Consider the following 25,223-nt stretch of genomic DNA (forward strand, 5'->3'; position numbering starts at 1 on the left):
AGACAATGTGGGAGATGTGTCAGGTAGCCTAGCGGTTAGGAGCATTGGGCCAGTAACCGAAAGGTCACTGGTTTGAATCCCCAAACTGACTAGGTGAAACATCTGTTGACATGGCCTTAAGCACAACCTGGTCTCAGAGGATTTTGGGTTATTCTGTACATAAATCCGAACACTGTATTCATTTGTGGATATCCATTTTTGTACAATTCGCACAATGTTTGCAAAACGTACAATATGTTACGAATTTGCTAAACATTTGATTTGTTGCGCTTGGTGGCCAACGCTAACATTAGCTAGCTGGCTAACATTAGCTAGGCGTTAGGGTTAAGGTTGGGAGTTAGGTTAAAGGGCTAAGGTTAAGAGAAGGGTCAGCTAAAAGGGTTAGGATTAGGGTTAGCCAACATTCTATGTAGTTGCAAAGTAGCTATAAAGTAGTGAGTAGTTGCTAACTAGCTAAAATTGTCCTTGATGAGATTCAAACACGCATCGTTTGCAACTTCTAGCAATCCAAAGGTTGCATATTAAAATCTTATTGCAGACAATGTTATCTAATTAGTAACTTTGCAACTTCTTAGCATGTTAGCTAACCCTTACCCTAACCCTTTTAGCTAACCCTAACCTTAACCTGTTGCTGTATGTTCACATTATATGCACACTCATCCACCTTGACCAACCACCCTCCTTTCATTTTTGCCTTAAAGACCTTCTGTCTTGTGTAACATATCGTACTAATTTTAGCATCCCGGATTTACATGTAATACATCTAGTCTATGAGACCAGGCTTTTGAGCAAGGCCCTTAACCCCAATTGCTCCTTGTAAGTGTCTGCTAAATGACCCCAAAAAATTGGTGTTGTGTCTGGTCTGCCACTTGCATGACCCTCATGCAACACTGATTCATAACACATGGTGCCAGTAGAGAGATGTAAACTTGGTTTTTAACTAAAGACAGTTCATTATTGACTCAGCACATACCTGTTCTTATGTGAACATCATAAAAACACACATCATGTTATTTCACTTCACCAAAAATGTGTAGAGGCTATAAAAGATTCCATACAATTTGTGCTTGGGCCATAATTAAACACTCTACATCAGTTATGCTATCAATTATAGCAGGCAATTTCTGTTGATGTCAGACAATTATTATAGGTTAGGTTACTGTTCTTTACTTTGCTGTCCAGGTAATATATCTAGTCTAGGTGGTTGCATGCAGAAAAGTGGGCAAACAAAAACAACAGCACACTTGATGTGACACCACCCGTGTTTTTGACGTCAAAGAAAATACAGCTGTAGCTCTGTGCGCGTGCGCAAAATTGCGGGACTTACAGAGAGCAACTGAAGGCTTGCACTAACCTTGTTGAGACCATAATCGATACGAGGGTTCCTCTGGGGGTGAACTATTAGCCCATTGAAAATATTACGAGATGCCGCTTGCATAAATCTTCCAACTTGCGTTGGAACAAATGAAAACACATTATTCGACGGGTTTGCAACGGAGCCAACGATATCCTCTGTATACCAACAAAAACACCCAGGCGTGCCTTCTGTTTTTTAAGGTGGATATGTTTTGCTAGCAGCTAGCTAGCTTTACATTGGGGCATTGTGTCTTTGTAAACACTGCGTCAGTTGTGTAAGCTAGCTAGCTACCAAAACAAACTAAAAAAACATGGGACTCGCATCTTGTTAAAAGGAGGCTGACTCCTTTCCATGCGTTACCCAAACATGAGAGAAGAAAGTCGTTCTTTCTTAAGAAGGCAATTCATGCCAATTGAAAGACGGGGTGAACTTTCCTGCTGCCCCGACTTCACGGAGGAGAAAGGGACTTCCCGAGAGAGGAGATATGCGACCGTGCAACGTTTGTAATTATACTTCAAAATAAAACCCCGAGGTGCTGGAGCGATGGAGAGCGTGGGGAAATTCGAGTTCAGCAGGAAGGACTTGATCGGACACGGTGCATTTGCGGTGGTGTTCAAAGGCAGGAATAGAGAGGTGAGGGAACGGTGTGTCATTGTGTCAATCTAGATTGTGTAAATGTAGCTATTATCCAAATGAAATAGTTGCGTCTGCATTGTTATCATTTTTATGTTGTCGTACGACCTTAATTTGGACATGGCAGCTGAACGATTCAATCATCGGGTTTGAGGATGAAAAATATGAACAGCCATTTGCACATGACATATGAGTAAAAATGTATTACAAGTGAATTATGAACCTAAATTACAATATTTGCCTTTTCACAGTTTTGGTGGGTGTGTTTGATGGGGATGGTCGAACATCTAACCAATTATAATTCTATGTTGGGGGGGGGGGGCTTTTGTCTATTTCAAAAGTGGTCCTTCTGTAGCTCAGTTGGTAGAGCATGGCGCTTGTAACGCCAGGGTAGTGGGTTCGATCCCCGGGACCACCCATACGTAGAATGTATGCACACATGACTGTAAGTCGCTTTGGATAAAAGCGTCTGCTAAATGGCATATATTATTATTATATATAAGTCCAAATTTGACCATTGATCACAATGGCATGTTGAGACATGTTTGTCCAACAACAACAGGAGGGAGAATTCTGGTCCCATGGGGAAAATGGAAAGCCAGGCAGGCCTACCTTATTCATTCCACTGTATGTTGTTACTAGTGATGGGGGGAGATACAGTTACATATTGGGATATAATTTCTTTCATGATATTGTATCGTTTTGACGATATCGCCAGATTATTTTAGCGCTAGTTGGCTGCACCTGTACCAGTATTTTGTTTAATTCATAGCTTGTTCTCCATATTATTTTTAATAGCGAGGCAATTTGTTTTAAGTAATTTTCTTATTTCCATGACTTATAAAACCGTGTTTTCGCATGGCTCTCTCCTGTCCCTCTACAGCAGATACATGGTGCGCAATATGTTTGGAACATCAATTCGCAATAAAATCACAGTATCGAATCCCTGCCAATTCCCAGCCCAAATTGTTACCAATGTTCCCTCAAAAAAATTCAGCACCGAGCAAATTTCAGGTCTGCTGAGCCAAACTTGAAAGTTGTGAAAATTCTGTGCAACTTCCAGTGTGCATTTACTGTGAACACTGAGGCTGTACCTACTTTAAGTTACAGTTTTTACAGTGGCCATGTAGACTACTGTGGCTATTTGATCAGAGTTGCCTACCATCAAAAACAATGGAGAAAATGCATCCCGTAACATTTTAACATGGAAATATCTGTTCTATCATTCAGCCTACAGTAGCAGCCAATGTGTGGTGTTCAATGTAGTCCTACATTCCATGAGACTTTTTCATTCTCTCATTCACAACTTGACAAACACTTGATAATGCCTCAAATTCCCTGGCGGCATCCCCTTTGTGTGGCCGTAATGCCCCCTATAAAAATCCATGCCTTCTGCAAGCCAGTGGCCGTTGTGACCTTGGGCTCAACATAATAATGATAATTCCCTGCTGCGTGCTCCAAAGCTCCTCTCACTCAAATGGCTCTCCTTCACGTGATTGGGTCTTTCTCACGAGCTACAAGTAAAGACTGACCCATCAGGGACGAGGCGCATATTAAAGATATTGGAAGAACTGTCCACATTTACTTTTCGTCAGCCAACAAAGATGAGTAGGCCTAACGAACAACAAAAGCACTAGCCTATGTCAATCTACTATTCCCCATAGTACGAACGTTTAGCTATTATATACTGTGCGTGAAAGAAATTCCAAACAGTCTGGGATAGTTGTGGGATTAGATCCCAAATGAATTCAACCACTAGCATCAACTTTTTGTGAGGCTGACACAGACCAGAACATTTAGCTTAAAATATTGATAAACTGTTAGGCTATTTCTTGACATTATGCAGAAATGCTCACAAGGCAGCAGGCTATAAGTGCAAATGTTTCACAACGCGATTTATGTATGTGATACTTTTATTCTAAAGGTGCATTTTTATGGTGAAAATTATCTTCCCCAAACGTAAAACTCACGTGCTGTGTATGTATGCAAGTTAGGCTCTAAACCTGTTGTAAAGTTGATTTAAATGTGCTTAAGTTTAAGAAGTTATTTGGCCACTTTAGTTGTGATGAAAACCTTATCAAAACAAATAGGCCTATTGGCTAGACTACATGAGGAGTGCGGCTATGATTAGAAAAGGAATGCATTACTTGCATTACTACACACAATCTGGGCATTATTCACAAGCTATAGGCTAATTTTGTCACCCATTGGACTATTCTTGATGTCTTTACATATACTAAATAATATACAGTACCGGTCAAAAGTTTGGACAAACCTACTCATTCAAGGGTTTTTCTTTATTTTTACGTTTTTCTACACTGTAGAATAATAGTGAAGATATCAAAACTATGAAATAACACATGGCATTATCTCAACCAGCTTCATGAGGTAGTCACCTGGAATGCATTTAAATTAAGTTGTGCCTGAATATTGGCTTTGCTTGAATTGCATTGTTGTTTGGGCCATTAAAAAAAAAAATTCAACATTTGAGGTTGGCAAAATGATCACACCTGTAATAGATCTGTTGTTGTATTACTTGTGAAGCACAGCTAAGTGAGAATACATTTAAATAATGTACTTTTTATTTGTATTTTACTGGGCTGATGGTGCCTGCATCTGAGGGCCCGCCTCTCAACATCCCTTTCCTCCACTGACACTGACCAAAAAAGGACTGTCTTCCAGCTGATGGTGCCTGCATCTGAGGGCCCGCCTCTCAACATCCCTTTCCTCCACTGACGCTGACCAAAAAAGGACTGTCTTCCAGCTGATGGTGCCTGCATCTGAGGGCCCGCCTCTCAACATCCCTTTCCTCCACTGACGCTGACCAAAAAGGACTGTCTTCCAGCTGATGGTGCCTGCATCTGAGGGCCCGCCTCTCAACATCCCTTTCCTCCACTGACGCTGACCAAAAAAGGACTGTCTTCCAGCTGATGGTGCCTGCATCTGAGGGCCCGCCTCTCAACATCCCTTTCCTCCACTGACGCTGACCAAAAAAGGACTGTCTTCCAGCTGATGGTGCCTGCATCTGAGGGCCCGCCTCTCAACATCCCTTTCCTCCACTGACGCTGACCAAAAAAGGACTGTCTTCCAGCTGATGGTGCCTGCATCTGAGGGCCCGCCTCTCAACATCCCTTTCCTCCACTGACGCTAACTAAAAAAGGACTGTCTTCCAGCTGATGGTCAAACTCGAGTCGCACCACATTATTTCTGCCTCATGCACAAATTATCTTTGTTACTCCTTGCCTGGTGGCATAGCTCAGTTGGTAGAGCATGGCGCTTGTAACGCCAGGGTAGTGGGTTCGATTCCCGGGACCACCCATACGTAGAATGTATGCACACATGACTGTAAGTCGCTTTGGATAAAAGCGTCTGCTAAATGGCATATATTATTATTATTAACAGAGAAAGTGAAATATTCCACAATATTAAAGAAAGACCCAAGCCGTTAATAATAATAACAAGAATGCAAGCCTACAGATCCACTTTCCTACTCTTTCATTACTGCTGCAGTGCTTGTTGTAGCGCTCAGTGGAAATAGGAAGAACGTGCATTTTATGGCTTATACAGGTGTTGAATAGCCTACAAAGTGTTGACAGTGCTGAGTAAGAACTTTAAATATGAACTTATTAAAATAGCATCTCTTTGCTGTATTCGTTGACTGTCTTTCTTTAGTCATGGTTTTATACATTTTGAAATCTCACAGTATCAACTTTGCTGTAGCTTTCTTTTATGCCTGCTACGTTACCTCGGACACGGTAATCTGAGCCATCCGATTGGCCAGCAGTAGACCTAACGGGGCACTTGATTTGCTCTCTGGACCCACCGGGAAGGCAGAGTTTGTACCCTCAGACACATGAAATGGTTAAAAATGGAAACAGTTCTACCCCTGCATGCAGGGCAGCTGAATCGATTGCACCTAAAGTCAACAGCCCGAGACCAAAAAATTTAAGTAGGAACACAAGGTTTTATTGTTAGTTTTTTTTTTACAGAAATGTTTGCAGATTGACTAGGAATGCCTTGGCTGATATTTCTGTGGGCTGTCCCAGGGAGCTGTGCAGGAGCGCAGTTTAGAAGGAACATTGATTGTTACCATGGGTGCGGTCCAAACACTTAAGACACACCCTATCCCCTCAGCCCACAATTAAGGGGACACTTCTGATGACGTGTCATGACGTCTAACGAGTATACACTTGGCTGGAAATTGGACAACCTTTGGCTGGAAATTCTTCACTCGTTCATCCCGCGATGATTGTGTTTTCAGCCACCAGTAGCTTGTGGGTGCTTTGCTACAGTCAATTATGAGTGCATGTCTACTTATATTGAATACATAATTATTAATATATGCCTACTGTATTATAGCTAGCAAATTAATTAGCTAACTAACGTTAGCCTGCCTAGCTGGATCTTCTGAAGAAAAAATGTTTTCTTTCTGCAATTTCCAAAAGATAACCAAACAAAGTAGCATAGTAGCAACATTTCTAAGCATTCATTAAACGGCATTACATGCACCCAGAAAACATTAGGAAAAATAATCTTTCCTAATTATTTTTGTCTGTCTATAGAAACACGACTGGGAGGTGGCTGTGAAATGCATAAATAATAATTATTTTTGTCTGTCTATAGAAACACGACTGGGAGGTGGCTGTGAAATGCATAAATAATAATTATTTTTGTCTGTCTATAGAAACACGACTGGGAGGTGGCTAAATAATAATTATTTTTGTCTGTCTAAATGCATAAATAATAATTATTTTTGTCTGTCTATTGAAACACGACTGGGAGGTGGCTGTGAAATGCATAAATAATAATTATTTTTGTCTGTCTATAGAAACACGACTGGGAGGTGGCTGTGAAATGCATAAATAATAATTATTTTTGTCTGTCTATAGAAACACGACTGGGAGGTGGCTGTGAAATGCATAAATAATAATTATTTTTGTTTGTCTATAGAAACACGACTGGGAGGTGGCTGTGAAATGCATAAATAATAATTATTTTTGTTTGTCTATAGAAACACGACTGGGAGGTGGCTGTGAAATGCATAAATAATAATTATTTTTGTTTGTCTATAGAAACACGACTGGGAGGTGGCTGTGAAATGCATAAATAATAATTATTTTTGTCTGTCTATAGAAACACGACTGGGAGGTGGCTGTGAAATGCATAAATAAGAAAAACTTGGCAAAATCTCAGACCCTTTTGGGAAAAGAGATCAAGATACTTAAGGTAAGACAACCAGTTTTATTATCGGTAGTGTATACAGTAAGACTTTCAATTTGAATAGCTGTAAACTTGCATTTCCCATTTATTTTCCCCAGGAACTAAAACATGAGAACATTGTTGCATTACATGACTTTCAGGTATGTATTAAGCCAAATCCTTAAAGGTGCAATGTGCTGAAATCGCTCCACCATATCATGGTTGCAAAAATTCGAGTAGTTCGCCTAATTTCAGTTTGTGACAAGTGTAGAGAATTATTGTACCATCTAAACTGCTGTGAAAAGACATTGTCAATAACCAAAAATATTGTATTTTCAGCTGTTTGAAGCCGGTGTACAAAACCACAACTTGAGAACTGGAGGCATAGAAATAGCGCACATAGAACATATCTACCCCTTCTTAGACTTGATGAGAATGACGGCTCTATAACTCAAATTTGAATGTCAATTTGGAAGCAACAACATGTCATTTTCTTGGACAGCCCGACCAAATTCACACATGTGAGTTATAGATCTGTCATTCTCATTGAGACCAAGTCCGAAGTGGTAGATTTGTTCTATGTGCCTATTTATAGTCTTAAGTTTAATTCTGGCTTCTTTTACTTTCATTTTATTACACCAGCTTCAAACAGCTGAAAATACAATATTTTGGGTTTATTGTAAATATATTTCACAGCTGTTTATATGGTGCAATGATTCTCTACATTATACATTGCTTGTTTTGTCACATAAATTGAATATAGGCTATCTATTCATTTTTTTGCAAGGGGGGAGGGGTGAAATGCATATTTTGACCCACTTTTCTTTCATGTTATCTTTGTTGCATTACTTGCTGGTTGTTACACGAGTTTGTTGTTCTGTCCTGAGCTTCTCTGTACAAATTAATTTATCAATCATTAAACGACAGGTGACACTAATCCTGAATTGGTAGAGCATGGCGCTTGTAACGCCAGGGTAGTGGGTTCGATCCCCGGGACCACCCATACGTAGAATGTATGCACGCATGACTGTAAGTCGCTTTGGATAAAAGCGTCTGCTAAATGGCATATATTATTATATTATTATTAAAACCACATTCCAGCCGGTGTCTTATCTCACATTTCTTTTAGACTAACATTTCATTTTCAACAGCGGATGTTTGTATAAACCTTGTTGTCTGTCTCTCCGACATTTGCAACATTGTTTCAATATTCAAATTCAATCTCCAGCTGTCCCGTTGTAATGAGCTTGTCGGGATGAGGCAGGGCAGCGTTTCCCAGCCAGTCGAAATCATGACTCAGCTGGCATAGTTTTTATGGATACACAGGGCCTTCGGAAAGTATTCAGACCCCTTGACTTTTCCCACATTTTGATAGGTTACAGCCGTATTCTAAAATGGATTGAATTGTTTTTTTTCTTCTCATAAATCTACACACAATACTCCATAATGACAAGGCAAAAAACAAGTTTTTAGAAATGTTTAATTGATTAAAAAAAAGGAAAACATAAATATCACATTTACATAAATATTCAGACCCTTTACTCAGTACTTTGTTGAAGCACCTTTGGCAGCGATTACAGCCTCGAGTCTTCTTGGGTATGACGCTACAAGCTTTGCACACCTGCATTTGGGGAGTTTCTCCCATTCTTCTCTGCAGATCCTCTCAAGCTCTGTCAGGTTGGATGGGGAGCGTTGCTGCACAGCTATTTTCAGGTCTCACCAGAGATTTTTGATCTGGTTCAAGTCTGGGCTCTGGCTGGGCAAGTCAAAGACATTCAGAGACTTGTCCCAAAGCCACTCCTGCAATGTCTTGGCTGTGTGGTTAGGGTCATTGTCCTGTTGGAAGGTGATCCTCCAGTCTGAGGTCCTGAGCGCTCTGGAGCAGGTTTTCATCAAGGATATCTCTGTACTTTGCTCCGTTCATCTTTACCTCGATCCTGACTAGTCTCCCACTGAAAAACATCCCCACAGCATGCTGCCTCCACCATGCTTCACCCAAGAGATGGTTTTGGCCATGTGATCAGCAGTGCCTGGTTTCCTCTAGACGTGACACATGCATTGCTTGATGTTTGGGGTTTTAGGCTGGGTTTCTGTACAGCACTTTGTGACATCAGCTGATATAAGAAGGGCTTTATAAATAAATGTGATTACATTGATTGATTGACTTGGCATTAAGGCCAAAGTGTTCAATCTTGGTTTCATCAGACCAGATAATCTTGTTACTCATGGTCTGAGATTCCTTTAGGTTCGTTTTGGCAAACTCCAAGCGGGCTGTCATGTGCCTTTTACTGAGGAGTGGCTTCCGTCTGGCCACTCTACCATAAAGGCTTGATTGGAGTGCTATAGAGATGGTTGTCCTTCTGGAAGGTTCTCCCATCTCCACAGAGGAACTCTGGAGCTCTGTCAGAATGACCATTGGGTTCTAGATCTCATCTCTGACCAAGGCCCTTCTCACCCGATTGCTCAGTTTAACTGGGCGGCCAGTTCTAGTTCTAGGAGTCTTGGTGGTTCCAAACTTCTTCCATTTTAGAAAGATGGAGGCCACTGTTCTTACCTTCAATGCTGCAGAATTGTTTTAGTTTTTGCTCTGACATGCACTGTCAACTGTGGGACCTTATGTGGACTCGTGTGTGCCTTTCCAAATCATTATGTGGGGCGGCAGGGTAGCCTAGTGGTTAGAGCGTTGGACTAGTAACCGACAAGTTGCAAGTTCGAATCCCCGAGCTGACAAGGTAAAAATCTGTTATTCTGCCCCTGAACAAGGCAGTTAACCCACTGTTCCTAGGCCGTCATTGAAAATAAGAATTGGTTCTTAACTGACTTGCCTAGTTAAATAAAGGTAAAATAAAATGTCCAATCATTTGACTTTACCACCGGTGGAGTCCAATCATGTTGTAGAACCATCTCAAGGAAGATCAATGGAAACAGGATGCACCTGAGCTCAATTTCGAGTCACATAGCAAAGTGTCTGAATACTTATGGAAATAATATTTTTCTGTTTTTATTTTGTATAAATTAGCAACAATGTCCAAAACCCCATTTTCCGCTTTGTAATTATGGGACAATCAATCAATCAATCAAATGTATTTATAAATCCCTTTTACATCAGCCAATGTCACAAAGTGAAAAACTCCAAAGAAATGCAGGAACCTAGGAAATAACCTAGAGAGGAAGCAGGCTCTGACGGGTGGCCAGTCCTCTTCTGTCTGTGCCAGGAGGAGATTATAACATTACATGGCCAAGATGTTCAAACGTTCATAGACGACCAACAGGGTCAAATAATAATCAGTGGTTGTAGAGGGTGCAACAGACCAGCAACCCAGAAATAAATGTCAGTTGGCTTTTCATAGCCGATCATTCAGAGTTAGAGACAGCGGGTATGGTAGAGAGAGAGAGTTGCAAACAGCAGGTCTGGGACAAGGTAGCACGTCCGGTGAACAGGTCAGGGTTCCATTACCTAGCTCCCTGACACAACTATTGCAGCATAGTTACTAGAGGCTGAGACATGAGGGGTCAGGAGACACTGCCACCATCCGACGATACCCCCGGACGCGGCCAACCAGGTAAGCTATAACCCCACCCACTTTGCCAAAGCACAGCTCCCACGCCACTAGATGGATATCTTCAACCACCAACTTACTACCCTGAGACGAGGCAGAGTATAGTCCACAAAGATCTCCCCCACGGCACGAACCCGAGGTGGGGCGCCAACCCGGACAGGAAGATCACGTCAGTGACTCAACCCACTCAAGTGACGCACCTCTCCTAGGAAGGCATGGAAGAGCGCCAGTAAATCAGTGACTCTGTCCCTGTAATAGGGTTAGAGGCAGATAATCCCAGTGGAAAGAGGGGTACCGGCCAGGCAGAGACAGCAATGGCGGTTCGTCGCTCCAGTGCTTTTCCGTTCACCTTGACACCCCTAGGCCAGACTACTCTCAACCATAGGACCTACTGAAGAGATAAGTCTTCAGTAAAGACTTAAAGGTCGAGACAGAGTTTGCGTCTCTGACATGGGTAGGCAGACCATTCCATAAAAATGGAGCTCTATAGGAGAAAGCCCTGCCTCCAGCTGTTTGCTTAGAAATTCTAGGGACAATTAGGAGGCCTGCGTCTTGTGACCGTAGTGTACGTGTAGGTATGTATCGCAGGACCAAATCGGAAAGATAGGTAGGAGCAAGCCTATGTAATGCTTTGTAGGTTTGCAGTAAACCCTTGAAATCAGCCCTAGCCTTAACAGGAAGCCAGTGTAGAGAGGCTAGCACTGGAAAAAAATATATCATATTACATGTTCTAGTCAGGATTCTAGCAGCCGTGCTTAGCACTAACTGAAGTTTATTTAGTGCGGTTAGCCAGAAAGTAGAGCATTGCAGTAGTCTAATCTAGAAATGACAAAAGCATGGATACATTTTTCTGCTCCATTTTTGGACAGAAAGTTTCTGATTTTTGCAATGTTACGAAGATTGAAAAAAAAGGTGTCCTTGAAACAGTCTTGATATGTTAGTCAAAAGAGAGATCAGGGTCCAGAGTAATGCCGAGGTCCTTCAGTTGTATTTGAGATGACTGTACAACCATCAAGATTAATTGTCAGATCCAACAGAAGATGTCTTTGTTTCTTGGGACCAAGAACTAAGATATCTGTTTTGTCCAAGATTGCCGCCATCCACTTCCTTATGTCTGAAACACAGGCTTTGCGGGGAGGGCAGTTTTGGAGCTTCACCATGTTTCATCGAAATGTACAGCTGAGTATTGTCCGCATAGCAGTGAAAGTTAACATTATATTTCCGAATGACCTCACAAAGAGGTAAATATATAGTGAAAATAATAGTGGTCCTAAAACGGAACCTTGAGGAACACCGAAATGTACAGTTGATTTTTCAGAGGACAAACCATCCACAGAGACAAACTGATGTCATTCCAACAGATAAGATTTAAACCAGGCCAGAACTTGTCCATGTAGACCAATTTGGATTTCCAATCTCTCCAAAAGAATGTGGTGATCGATGGTATCAAAAGCAGCACTAAGGTCTAGGAGCACGAGGACAGATGCAAAGCCTTGGTCTGACTCCATTAAAAGGTGATTTACCACCTTCACGAGTGATTCGATAGAGGCCGATAGAATTTTCTGGGTCAAGCTTTGGGTTTTTCAAGAGAGGCTTTATTTCTGCCACTTTAGAGGAGTCTGTAATTTGCTTTCTAATGATCATGATCTTTTCGTCAAAGAAGTTCATGAATTTATCACTGCTGAAGTGAAAGCCATCCTCTCTTGGGGAATGCTGCTTTTTAGTTAGCTTTGCGACGGTATCAAAAATACATTTTGGATTGTGCTTATTCTCCTCAAGTTGGAAAAATACGATGACCGAGTAGCAGTGAGGACTCTTTGATACTGCACGGTACTGTCTTTCCAAGCTAATTGGAAGACTTCCATTTTGATGTAGCGCCATTTCCGTTTCAATTTTCTGTAAGCTTAATTCAGGGCTCAGGTATTTTCTGTATACCATCGAGCTAGTTTCTTATGACAAATGTTTGTTTTTTGGGGGGGTGCGACTGCATCTAGGGTATTATGCAAGGTTAGATTTAGTTCCTCAGTTAGGTGGTTAACCGGATTGTTGTACTCTGACGTCCTTGGGTAGGTGGAGGGAGTCTGGAAGGGCATCTAGGAATCTTTGGGTTGTGGCCTGAGCAGATTATTTGTTGCGATAGCAAATGTAATAAAAAGGTGGCCCGGTAGTCCAGGATTATGAGGAAAAACATTAAGATTAGTGATGCACCGACATTACATTTTTGGCCAAAACCAATATCCGATATTTTCCTGTTCTGTTATCTCTACCCGGCACAGCCAGAAGAGGACTGGCCACCCCTCATAGCGGGGTGGTTCCTCTCTAGGTTTCTTCCTCGGTTCTGGCCTCTAGGGAGTTTTTCGTAGCCACCGTGCTTCTATACCTGCATTGCTTGCTGTTTTGGGTTTTAGGCTGGGCTTCTGTACAGCACTTTGTGACATCAGCTGATGTAAGAGGGGCTTTATAAATACATTTGATTGATTTGTGACATGGGCCGAATACAACAAGTGTAGACTTTACCATGAAATGCTTACTTACAAACCCTTTACCAACAGTGCAGTTCAAGAAGAAGAAAATAATGCAAATGTAAAATGTCCGGTGGCATTTTAGCCATTTTATGAATTGTTCAGCAGTCTTATGGCTTGGGGGTAGAAGCTGTTGAGGAGCCTCTTGGTCATATACTTGGCGCTCCGGTACCGTTCAGCAGTCTTATGGCTTGGGGGTAGAAGCTGTTGAGGTGCCTCTTGGTCCTAGACTTGGCGCTCCTGTACCGTTCAGCAGTCTTATGGCTTGGGGGTAGAAGCTGTTGAGGAGCCTCTTGGTCCTAGACTTGGCGCTCCTGTACCGTTCAGCAGTCTTATGGCTTGGGGGTAGAAGCTGTTGAGGAGCCTCTTGGTCCTAGACTTGGCGCTCCTGTACCGTTCAGCAGTCTTATGGCTTGGGGGTAGAAGCTGTTGAGGAGCCTCTTGGTCATAGACTTGGCGCTCCGGTACCGTTCAGCAGTCTTATGGCTTGGGGGTAGAAGCTGTTGAGGAGCCTTTTGGTCATATACTTGGCACTCCGGTACCGTTCAGCAGTCTTATGGCTTGGGGGTAGAAGCTGTTGAGGAGCCTTTTGGTCATATACTTGGCGCTCCGGTACCGTTCAGCAGTCTTATGGCTTGGGGGTAGAAGCTGTTGAGGAGCCTTTTGGTCATATACTTGGCGCTCCGGTACCGTTCAGCAGTCTTATGGCTTTGGGGGTAGAAGCTGTTGAGGAGCCTTTTGGTCATATACTTGGTGCTCCGGTACCGTTCAGCAGTCTTATGGCTTGGGGGTAGAAGCTGTTGAGGAGCCTTTTGGTCATATACTTGGCGCTCCGGTACCGTTCAGCAGTCTTATGGCTTGGGGGTAGAAGCTGTTGAGGAGCCTTTTTGTCCTAGACTTGGAGCTCCAGTACCGCTTGCCATGCGGTAGCAGAGAAAACCGTCTATAACTTGGGTGACTGGATCCTCTGACAATTTTATGGGCTTTCCTCTGACACCACCTATTATAAAGGTCCTGGATGGCAGGAAGCTTTGCCCCAATGATGTATTGGGCCGTTCGCACTACCCTCTGTAGTGCCTTACGGCCAGATGCCGAGCAGTTGCCATACCAGGTGGTGATACAACCGGTCAGGATACTCTCGTTGGTGCAGCTGTAGAACCTTTTGAGGATATGGTGACCCATGCCAAATCTTTTCAGTCTCCTGAGGGGGAAAAGGTTTTGTTGTGCCCTCTTCATGACTGTCTTGGTATGTTTGGACCATGGTAGTTCATTGGTGATGTGGACACCAAGGAACTTGAAACTCTCGGCCCGCTCCAATACAGCCCTGTCGTGGTTAATGTGTGTCTGTTCGACCCACCTTTTCCTGTGGTCTATGATCAGCTCCTTTGTATTGTTCACATTGAGGGAGAGGTTATTGTCCCGGCACCACACTGCCAGTTTTCTGACCTCCTCCCTATAGGCCGTCTCATCGTTGTCAGTGATCAGGCCTACCACTGTTGTGTCATCAGCAAACTTAATGATGATATTGGAGTCGTGTTTGGCCCGCAGTCGTGGGTGAACAGGGAGTACAGAAGGGGACAAAGTACACATGCATGAGGGGCCCCAGTGTTAAGGATCAGTGTTGTTGCCTACTTGTACCACCTGGGGGTGGCCCATCAGGAAGTCCAGGATCCAGTTGCAGAGGGAGGTGTTTAGTCCCAGAGTCCTTAGCTTAGTGATGAGCTTTGTGGGCACTATGGGGTTGAATGCTGAGCTGTAGTCAATGAACAGCATTCTCACATAGGTGTTCCTTTTGTCCAGGTGAGAAAGGGCAGTATGGAGTGCGATTTGAAATTGCGTCATCTGTGGATTTATTGGGGTGGTATGCGAGTTGGAGTGAGTGGGTCTAGGGTGTCCGGGAGGATGCTGTTGATATGAGCCATGACCAGCCTTTCAAAGCACTTCATGGCTACCAACGTGAGTGCCATGGGGCGGTAATCATTTTGGCAGGTTAGCTTTGCTTCCTTGGGCACGGGGACTATGGTCTGCTTGAAACATGTAGGTATTACAGACTCGATCAGGGAGAGGTTGAAGATGTCAGTGAAGATACTTGACAGTTGGTCAGCGCATGCCTTAAGTACACGTCCTGGTAATCCGTCTGGCCCAGCGGCTTTGTGAATGTTGACCTGTTTAAAGGTCTTACTCACGTCGGCTACCGAGAGGGTTATCACACAGTCATCCAGAACAGCTGGTGCTCTCGTACATGCTTCAGTGTTGCTTGCCTCAAAGCGAGCATAAAAGGCATTTAGCTCATCTGGTATGCTCGTGTCACTGGGCAGCTCGTGTCTGGGTTTCCCTTTGTAGTCCGTAATAGTTTTCAAGCCCTGCCACATCCGACGTGCATCAGAGCCGGTGTCGTAGGATTCAATCTTAATCCTGTATTGATGCTTTGCTTGTTTGATGGTTCGTCTGAGGGCATAGCAGGGTTTCTTATAAACGTCCGGATTAGTCTCCCGCTCCTTGAAAGCGGCAGCTCAAGCCTTTAGCTCGATGCGGATGTTGCCTGTAATCCATAGCTTCTGGTTGGGATATGTACGTACAGTAACCGTAGGGACGACGTCACCAATGCACTTATTGATGAAGCCGATGACTGAGGTGGTGTACTCCTTAATGCCATTGGATGAATCCCGAAACATATTCCAGTCTGTGCTGCAAAACAGTCCTGTAGTGTAGCATCCGCATCATCTGACCACTTCCGTATGGAGCGAATCACTGGTACTTCCTGCTTTTAGTTTTTCCTTGTAAGCAGGAATCGGGAGGATAGAATTATTTTGCCAAATGGAGGATGGGGGAGAGCTTTGCATATCTGTGTGTGGAGTAAAGGCTGTCTAGGATTTATTTTCCTTGGTTGCACATGTGACATGCTGGTAAAACGTTGGTAAAACTGATTTAAGTTTGCCTGTATTAAAGTCCTCGGCTCCTGGGAGCACTGCTTCTGGATGAGCATTTTCTTATTTGCTTATGGCCTTATAGAGTTGGTTGAGAACTGTCTTAGTGCCAGCTTCGTTTTGTGGTGGTAAATAGACGGCTATGAATAATACAGATGAGAACTCTCTTGGTAGATAGTGCTGTCTACAGCTTATTATAAGTTACACTACCTCAGGCGAGCAAGACCTCTGAACTTCTGATTAGACATCGCCCACCAGCTGTTATTGACAAAAAGACACACCCCCATACCAGAGGTAGTGTTTCTGTTCTGCCGGTGCATGGAAAATCCTGCTAGCTCTATATTGTCCGTATCTTCGTTCATCCGCGTCTCGGTGAAACATAAGATGTTACAGTTTTTAATGTCCCATTGGTAAGATAATCTTAGTCGTAGGTCGTCCATTTTATTGTCCAATGATTGCACACTAGCAAGAAGAATGGAAGTAAGTGGGAGTTTACTCGCTCGCCTCCGGATTTTCAGAGGGATGCCCGATCTGCGAACCCTTTTCCGGTGTCTTTTCTTCACACAAAAGACGTTGATCTGGGTCTGTTCCAATGAAAGCAGGATATCCTTGTCGTCGGACTCGTTAAAGGAAAACGTTTCTTCCAGTCCGCGGTGAGTAATCAATTTTCTGATGTCCAGAAGTTATTTTCGGTCATAAGAGGCGGTAGCAGCAACATTATGTACACAATAAGTTAAAAAATAGGTAACACAAAACGCAATAAGAAAAATAAAATGGCACAAGTGGTTGGGAGAATGTAAAATGTCAGCCATGTCCTTCGGCACCATCCTTAAAACTACACAACACATAACCCAGTCCGGTCGAGCCTCACTAGCCAGATGAAGTTAGCTGGCTGCTTATAACTTTAGCTTTGGGCAACAGGGTTAAGTAGCTGGCTAGCTGTTTATTTTCATGAACTGAAGTTCCATTTCAGTAGGCGAACAAGTGGCAACCTAGCTAATACTTACTCACAAGGATTCCTAAATCATTGCTAAGAATAATGAAAATGACTGCAGTTTCTACTGGTCATTGTTTTTAGGCTGGGTGTACTGGTGCTAGCTAGATACCAAGCTAAAGCTATCTACCCCAGAAGTTGCGGTGGAACAAATGATGCTTATTACCAACGTGGTGATGTAAACACATCGTTCGTGGCCGGTGTTTGCTTGTTTGCAGACTTTTTTGTACAGCTTTGACAGTGCTACCGTGTCTTTTTTGACACGCAAAGACCAATGGAACAATGTTCCATTGTATGTATGTCGTGAAGCTCATGGCAGTGACACTATTACTGTTTTACTCCGGTAGGACAACATCTGAAAAATAGCGCACTTGGTAGTGTGTACCGGTGCTCGACCAGTCGGCGAAAGCCAACATCATCCACAACAGAGAACGGTTGATCGTCAAGGGAAATTAATTCCATTATCTTGGCTTTAATGGATTTCGCCTTTGAGTTGTGTTGCTGAAATGTTCTTACCCTTTCAAATGACTGCTCGACTTGTTGACTGCTTGATCCACACAGCAGACGTGGAAGGTTGGAATGCTGTGTTGCACATGTGTAGCGCAAAAGTTTACGTGGCGTCATGACGTTACATAGGTAGCTTTGACATCAGTGTTCCACATCCGCGTTAAACTAGACATCGGGCCGATACCGATGCATTTTTAGCTACTATCGGACGATTCTGATATATTATGCATCCCTAATTAAGATCCACAATATTCCATGGGACGAAACTAGGTCCAGAGTATGGTTGTGGCAGTGAGTAGGTCCAGAAACATGTTGGACAAAACCCACTGAGTCGATGATGGCTCCGAAAGCCTTTTGGAGTGGGTCTGTGGACTTTTCCACGTGAATATTAAAGTCACCAAAAATGTGAATATTATCTGCCATGACTACAAGGTCCGATAGGAATTCTGGGAACTCAGTGAGGAACGCTGTATATGACCCAGGAGGCCTGTAAACAGTAGCTGTGAAAAGTGATTGAGTAATGTGTAGACTGATGAGGACATTGTTTTTGTTTCATCCATTTTAGAATAAGGCTGTAACGTAACAAAATAAAAATTGAAGGGGTCTTCCCAAATGAACTGTATTTGAAAAAATGAATTTGGTCGGAAGAACAGACGACTTTCAGTTTACCAATATTTTCCCAGTCGGACAGAGTTCCCACACTCAGGGTAACAGTGTTGTGCAACGGGAAGCTAACCAGAGTCATGAGGCCTACTTTGTGGGCAAACAGAGTGAGACCTATTTGGAAGGGTCCAATTTAGAGGTGTATTGTCCTACTCTACACTCCAGTTGGTGAGCTCTGTCAATCACCGAAGTGTTAATATGTCCTGTTATCTTGTGTACAGCATCTCAGCCCCTGTAGGATTTTAGAGCAGGGCAGTTTTTCCACCTCCCTGGCTGGCATGTAGGCCGACACTCTTCTCGGCACGTAGCATTGGGGAGGAGCGCTGCGTGATTTTACACAGCTGACACTGTTCGTGCTCTGTTATAGGCTGGTTGTCATAAACAGGAGATGTTACCAGGTCAGTAAGCCAAAACCACCTCGGGTAGACAAGTATGTCTGGCCCTGCCTGCCTGGCAAAGCACAATGGAAACCAGACGGCTGGCTTGCTGGCTGCAATCACCAACATGGCCAAAAAGACAACTTCAGAAACGCTGACTCTGCAGTAGTTAACTCTAGGATGAGCCATTACTCAGCTCTGATTGGCTGTTGAAAGAGTCCTAGAGAGGTAGAAAGAGCAGAGTCATCTGTTTCTAGTTGATAAGAGGGCGTTTAAGTGGGCTGCACTGTCTTGTTTTTGTACGGTCTGTGCTATGGCTGACATGCTGTTGGTAAAAATGAGAGAGACACGATGGTTGTTTGGGCTCAGTAATGCCCATTTTGTTTTCAGTGGCAAAAAGCAGCCAAGCTTCTGAGGTTAGTATAATGTGGCGTGTGACTCAGGCTTATGACTCTGTTTGTCTATGCTCTCTCGAAGAGCATTCGTTGTGGTTTCAGACAACAGACTTGTACCCTCTCTTCAACAGTGAACCTCACTGGTCATCCAATATTTTGCCTTTGTCAGCCAAGTCGAGCTGCCCCCCACCCACCCACCCACCCACCACAGAATCCAATTAGTTGAAATGCAGACTCAGCCTGATTTGCCAACTTGTAGCTATGGCAACGACTGGCCTATTAGTTCTGAAAGTGTAATTTTCCTGTTTGTCATGCACCCCCCCCTCCCCCATCTTGTTTGCTCTTGATATGGCTCTGTGGCCTAATCCTTGCTCTCAGTATGATGTGGGATGAGCTCAGTTCTATTGTTGTTCTATTGTTGTAGAGAACCCCGATTACTGATCCTCTTTACATTTAGCTGAGTGAGTGTGAAGACTCAGACAATCCCTTTTGCTTTAGCATAGTTCACCCTTCAGCCGGCACAGCGGGGGAGGTTTTGTGGCCTCTTGACCACTCCTGTTCAGCGCTAACCTCCGTGACTTCCGAGCAGACATGGCCCATACCTTAACCCTGTTGACTCAGCATGGATGACCCGGAGATTTAGGCGAGTAGCGACGTGTCATTAATTCTTTACCTCCGGGTTGAGCTCAAACCACTTAAGGTCAGTAGTCATTATAGTGATTTCAGATAAGATGGGAACATAAGTCCCAGTGAGGTAGACCCTTATTTGACGAACATCAACTTCTAACTGAACAGATCTTTCTCCTGAAGTGTCCCTGTTCACAGTAGTCATTACTTTTAATTTACCGTTCCTACTTCAGGGAAACGGTAACCATCTAGTTATGTCACCGAGCACAAGCATGTATGTGCCTTCAACACCTCCTCCTGCTCTATAACACACAGTCACAACATTCCTATTGTAAGTGTTGACATGCTAAAACCACCTGTATTGTTGTTTTTCTCTTGTCTCTACCCTGTCTTGTGCCTTCAACACCTCCTGCTCTATAACACACAGTCACAACATTCCTATTGTAAGTGTTGACATGCTAAAACCACCTGTATTGTTGTTTTTCTCTTGTCGTCTACCCTGTCTTGTGCCTTCAACACCTCCTGCTCTATAACACACAGTCACAACATTCCTATTGTAAGTGTTGACATGCTAAAACCCCCTGTATTGTTGTTTTTCTCTTGTCGTCTACCCTGACTTGTGTTTGTTTCTCTCTCTCTCTAGGAAACGGCCAGTTCTGTGTACCTGGTCATGGAGGTAAGCTACTGGTGTCATTTCTGTCTTTTCTGTCTTTGGCCCTTGTTTTGGTGTCAGGTTCAACACATACACTCCTGCTCTAACTCGGTGGTTCTCATCCCGGTGGCCACAAGGAGGTTTTGATAGAGGTCGCAAGTGTGAAGCTGAATGGGGGAAAATACGTATTTTTTTCTATATATATTAATAGGCTACATATACCTATTTTATATTTGTCTTTGCCTATTGTCTATTTGGTTACTAACAGGCCTATGGTATTGCACCAAATTCCTGTCTCAAAGACATAACGTGCTTCAGAGCCAAAATGTTGTGTGTCTTGACTGTTGACCAATGACCAGTCATCAGCAAAGGCACTTATGCAGATTAGTGACCAGAAAGCACTTGTTTTATTTTCTCTGGTTTTGTCTGGCAAAAACAGAGTAGGCTACGGATGCATCTTTACCAGAACAATAGGCTACCTGGTGATTTCATTGATTATTTTCATATTTCAGATAGGACTTGTTTGGGAGGCTACTGGCTATATACAGTGTATTTGGAAAGTATTCAGACCCCTTGACTTTTTCCACATTTTGTTACGTTACATCCTTATCCTAAAATGTATTAAATTGTATTTTTCCCTCATCAATCTACACACAATACACCATAATGACAAAGCAAAAACAGGTTTTTAGACATTTTTGAAAATGTATTTAAAAAACTTAAATATAGCATTACTCAGTACTTTGTTGAAGCACATTTGGCAGCAATTACAGCCTCAAGTCTTCTTGGGTATGAAGCTACAAGCTTGGCACCCCTGTATTTGGGGAGTTTCTCTCACTCTTCTCTACAGATCCTCTCAAGCTCTGTCAGGTTGGATGGGGAGCGTCGCTGCACAGCTATTTTCAGGTCTTTCCAGAGATGTTTGATCGGGTTCAAGTCCAGACTCTGGCTGGACCACTCAAGGACATTCAGAAACTTGTCCCGAAGCCACTCCTGCGATGTCTTGGCTGTGTGGTTAGGGTCATTGTCCTGTTGGAAGATGAATCTTCGCCCCAGTCTGAGGTCCTGAGCCCTCTGGAGCAGGTTTTCATAACGGATCTTCTGTACTTTGCTCTGTTCATCTTTCCCTCGATCCTGACTAGTCTCCCAGTCCCTGCCGCTGAAGAACATCCCCACAGCATGATGCTGCCACCACCATGCTTCACCGTAGGGATGGTGCCGGGTTTCCTCCAGAAGTGATGCTTGGCATTCAGCCCAAAGAAATGGTTTCATGGTTTCATCAGACCAGAGAATCTTGTTTCTCATGGTCTGAGAGTCCTTTAAGTGCATATTTGTCAAACTACAAGTGGGCTATCATGGGACTTTTACCTGAGCAGTGGCTTCTGTCTTTTTTACAAATATTTTTAGGCAAGTCAGTTAACAAATTCTTATTTACAATGACGGCCTACCCCGGCCAAACCTGGATGACGCTGAGCCTGTTGTGCACCACCCTAAGGGACTCCCAATCACGGCCGGATTTGTCACTACCATAAAGGCCTGATTGGTGGAGTGCTACAGAGATGGTTGTCCTTCTTGAAGGTTCCACAGAAGAACTCTAGAGCTCTGTCAGAGTGACCATTGCGTTCTTGGTCACCTCCCTGACCAAGGCCCTTCTCTCCCGATTGCTCAGTTTGGCCTGACGGCCAGCTCTAGGAAGAGTCTTGGTGGTTCCAAACTTCTTCCATTTAAGAATGATGGAGGCCACTGTGTTCTTGGGGACCTTCAATGCTGCAGATGTTTTTTGGTATCTTTGCCCAGATCTGTGTCTCAACACAATCCTGTCTCGTAGCTCTTTGGGCAATTCCTTAGACCTCATGGCTTGGTTTTTGCTCTGACTTGCGCTGTCAACTATGGGACCTACAGTTGAAGTCGGAAGTTTACATACACTTTAAAACTTGTTTTTAAACCACTCCGCAAATTTCTTGTTAACAAACTATAGTTTTGGCAAGTCAGTTAGGACATCTACTTTGTGTAAGACACAAGTAATTTTTCCAACAATTGTTTACATACTGATTATTTCCCTTATAATTCACTGTATCATAATTCCAGTGGGTCAGAAATGTACATACACTAATGTGACTGTGCCTTTAAACAGCTTGTAAAATTCCAGAAAGGGATGTCATGGCTTTAGAAGCTTCTGGTGGGCTAATTGACATCATTTGAGTCAATTGGAGGTGTACCTGTGGATGTATTTCAAGGCCTACCTTCAAACTCTGTGCCTTTTTGCTTGACATCATGGGAAAATCAAAATAAATCATCCAAGACCTCAGAAAAGAATTGTAGACATCCACAATTCTGGTTCCACAAGTCCACCTCAACCTCCACAAGTCTGGTTCATCCTTGGGAGCAATTTCCAAATGCCTGAAGGTACCACGTTCATCTGTACAAACAATAGTATGCAAGTATAAACACCATGGGACCACGCAGCCATCAAATCGTTAAGGAAGGAGACACGTTCTGTCTCCCAGAGATGAACGTACTTGTGAAGATGCTGGAGGAAACCGGTACAAAAGTATCTATATCCACAGTAAAACGAGTCCAATATCGACATAACCTGAAATGCTGCTCAGCAAGGAAGAAGCTACTGCTCCAAAACCACCATAAAAAAGCCAGACTACGGTTTGCAACTGCACATGGGGACAAAGATCATACTTTTTGGAGAAATGTCCTCTGGTCTGATGAAACAAAAATAGAACTGTTTGGCCATAATGACCATCGTTATGTTTGGAGGAAAAAGGGGGATGCTTGCAAGCCGAAGAACACCATCCCAACCGTGAAGCACGGGGGTGGCAGCATCATGTTGTGGGTGTGCTTTGCTGCAGGAGGGGCTGGTGCACTTCACAAAATAGATTTTATTTTACCTCTATTTAACTAGGCAAGTCAGTTAAGAACAAATTCTTATTTTCAATGATGGCCTAGGAACAGTGGGTTAACTGCCTGTTCAGGGGCAGAATGACAGATTTGTACCTTGTCAACTCGTGGGTTTGAACTTGGAACCTTCCGGTTACTAGTCCAACGCTCTAACCACTACGCTACCCTGCCGTCCCAGATTGCATCATGAGGCAGGAAATTCTGTGGATATGTTGAAGCAACATCTCAGGAAGTTAAAGCTTGGTCGCAAATGGGTCTTCCAAATGGACAATGACCCCAAGCATACTTCCAATGTTGTGGCAAAATGGCTTAAGGACAACCAAGTCAAGGTATTGGAGTGGCCATCACAAAGCCCTGACCTCAATCCCATAGAAAGTTTGTGGACAGAACTGAAAAAGCGGAGCGCGCAAGGAGGCCGACAAACCTGCCTCAGTTACACCAGTTCTGTCAGGAGGCCTACAAACCTGCCTCAGTTACACCAGTTCTGTCACAAACCTGCCTCAGTTACACAAACAGCTCTGTCTGTCAGGAGGCCTACAAACCTGCCTCAGTTACACCAGTTCTGTCAGGAGGCCTACAAACCTGCCTCAGTTACACCAGCTCTGTCAGGAGGCCTACAAACCTGCCTCAGTTACACCAGCTCTGTCAGGAGGCCTACAAACCTGCCTCAGTTACACCAGCTCTGTCAGGAGGCCTACAAACCTGCCTCAGTTACACCAGCTCTGTCAGGAGGCCTACAAACCTGACTCAGTTACACCAGCTCTGTCAGGAGGCCTACAAACCTGACTCAGTTACACCAGCTCTGTCAGGAGGCCTACAAACCTGTCAGTTACACCAGCTCTGTCAGGCCTACAAACCTGACTCAGTTACACCAGCTCTGTCAGGAGGCCTACAAACCTGCCTCAGTTACACCAGCTCTGTCAGGAGGCCTACAAACCTGCCTCAGTTACACCAGCTCTGTCAGGAGGCCTACAAACCTGCCTCAGTTACACCAGCTCTGTCAGGAGGCCTACAAACCTGCCTCAGTTACACCAGCTCTGTCAGGAGGCCTACAAACCTGACTCAGTTACACCAGCTCTGTCAGGAGGCCTACAAACCTGCCTCAGTTACACCAGCTCTGTCAGGAGGCCTACAAACCTGACTCAGTTACACCAGCTCTGTCAGGAGGCCTACAAACCTGACTCAGTTACACCAGCTCTGTCAGGAGGCCTACAAACCTGACTCAGTTACACCAGCTCTGTCAGGAGGCCTAGGCCACCAGCTCTGTCAGGAGGCCTACAAACCTGACTCAGTTACACCAGCTCTGTCAGGAGGCCTACAAACCTGCCTCAGTTACACCAGCTCTGTCAGGAGGCCTACAAACCTGAGCTCTGTCAGGAGGAATGTCAGGAGGCCTAAAACCTTCACACCAACTTATTGTCTGGGAAGCTTGTGGAAGGCTACCTGTTACACCAAAATTAAACGTTTGATCCAAGTTAAACAACTTAAAGCAATGCTACCAAATACTAATTGAGTGTATGTAAACTTCTGACGCACTGGGAATGTGATGAAATAAATAAAATCAGAAATAAATAATTTTCAATAAATCACTCCACTATTATTCTGACATTTCACATTCTTAAAATAAAGTGGTGATCCTAACTGACCTAAGACAGGGAATTTTTACTCGGATTAAATGTCAGGAATGGTGAAAAACTGTGTTTTAAATGTGTTTGTCTTAGGTGTATATAATCTTCTGACTTCAACTGTATATAGACCAGTGTGTGCCTTTCCAAATCATGTCCAATCATTTGAATTTACCACAGGTAGACTCCAAGTTGTAGAAACATCTCAAGGATGATCAATGGAAACAGTATGCACCTGAGCTCAATTTCGAGAATATGAATGTAAATGAGGTATT

At 43.6% G+C, this 25,223-nt stretch overlaps 1 protein-coding gene across 5 annotated transcripts in view; it reads left to right on the plus strand.

Annotated features, from left to right (window-relative positions):
- The first annotated feature begins 1,315 nt into the window (after window positions 1–1,315).
- LOC124006762 (serine/threonine-protein kinase ULK1-like) overlaps window positions 1,316–25,223 on the plus strand; it is a 52,493-nt gene continuing 28,585 nt past the window's right edge. For all 5 annotated transcript variants that reach the window (XM_046316894.1, XM_046316896.1, XM_046316898.1 and 2 more), the window contains exons 1-4: window positions 1,316–1,990; window positions 7,124–7,216; window positions 7,309–7,350; window positions 20,405–20,437. In XM_046316894.1, coding sequence (XP_046172850.1) covers window positions 1,901–1,990; window positions 7,124–7,216; window positions 7,309–7,350; window positions 20,405–20,437 — 258 coding nt within the window. In that variant the 5' untranslated portion in view covers window positions 1,316–1,900. The remainder of the gene's footprint in view (window positions 1,991–7,123; window positions 7,217–7,308; window positions 7,351–20,404; window positions 20,438–25,223) is intronic.

Source organism: Oncorhynchus gorbuscha, linkage group LG20 (assembly GCF_021184085.1).
Source record: "Oncorhynchus gorbuscha isolate QuinsamMale2020 ecotype Even-year linkage group LG20, OgorEven_v1.0, whole genome shotgun sequence".
NCBI lineage: Eukaryota > Metazoa > Chordata > Actinopteri > Salmoniformes > Salmonidae > Oncorhynchus > Oncorhynchus gorbuscha.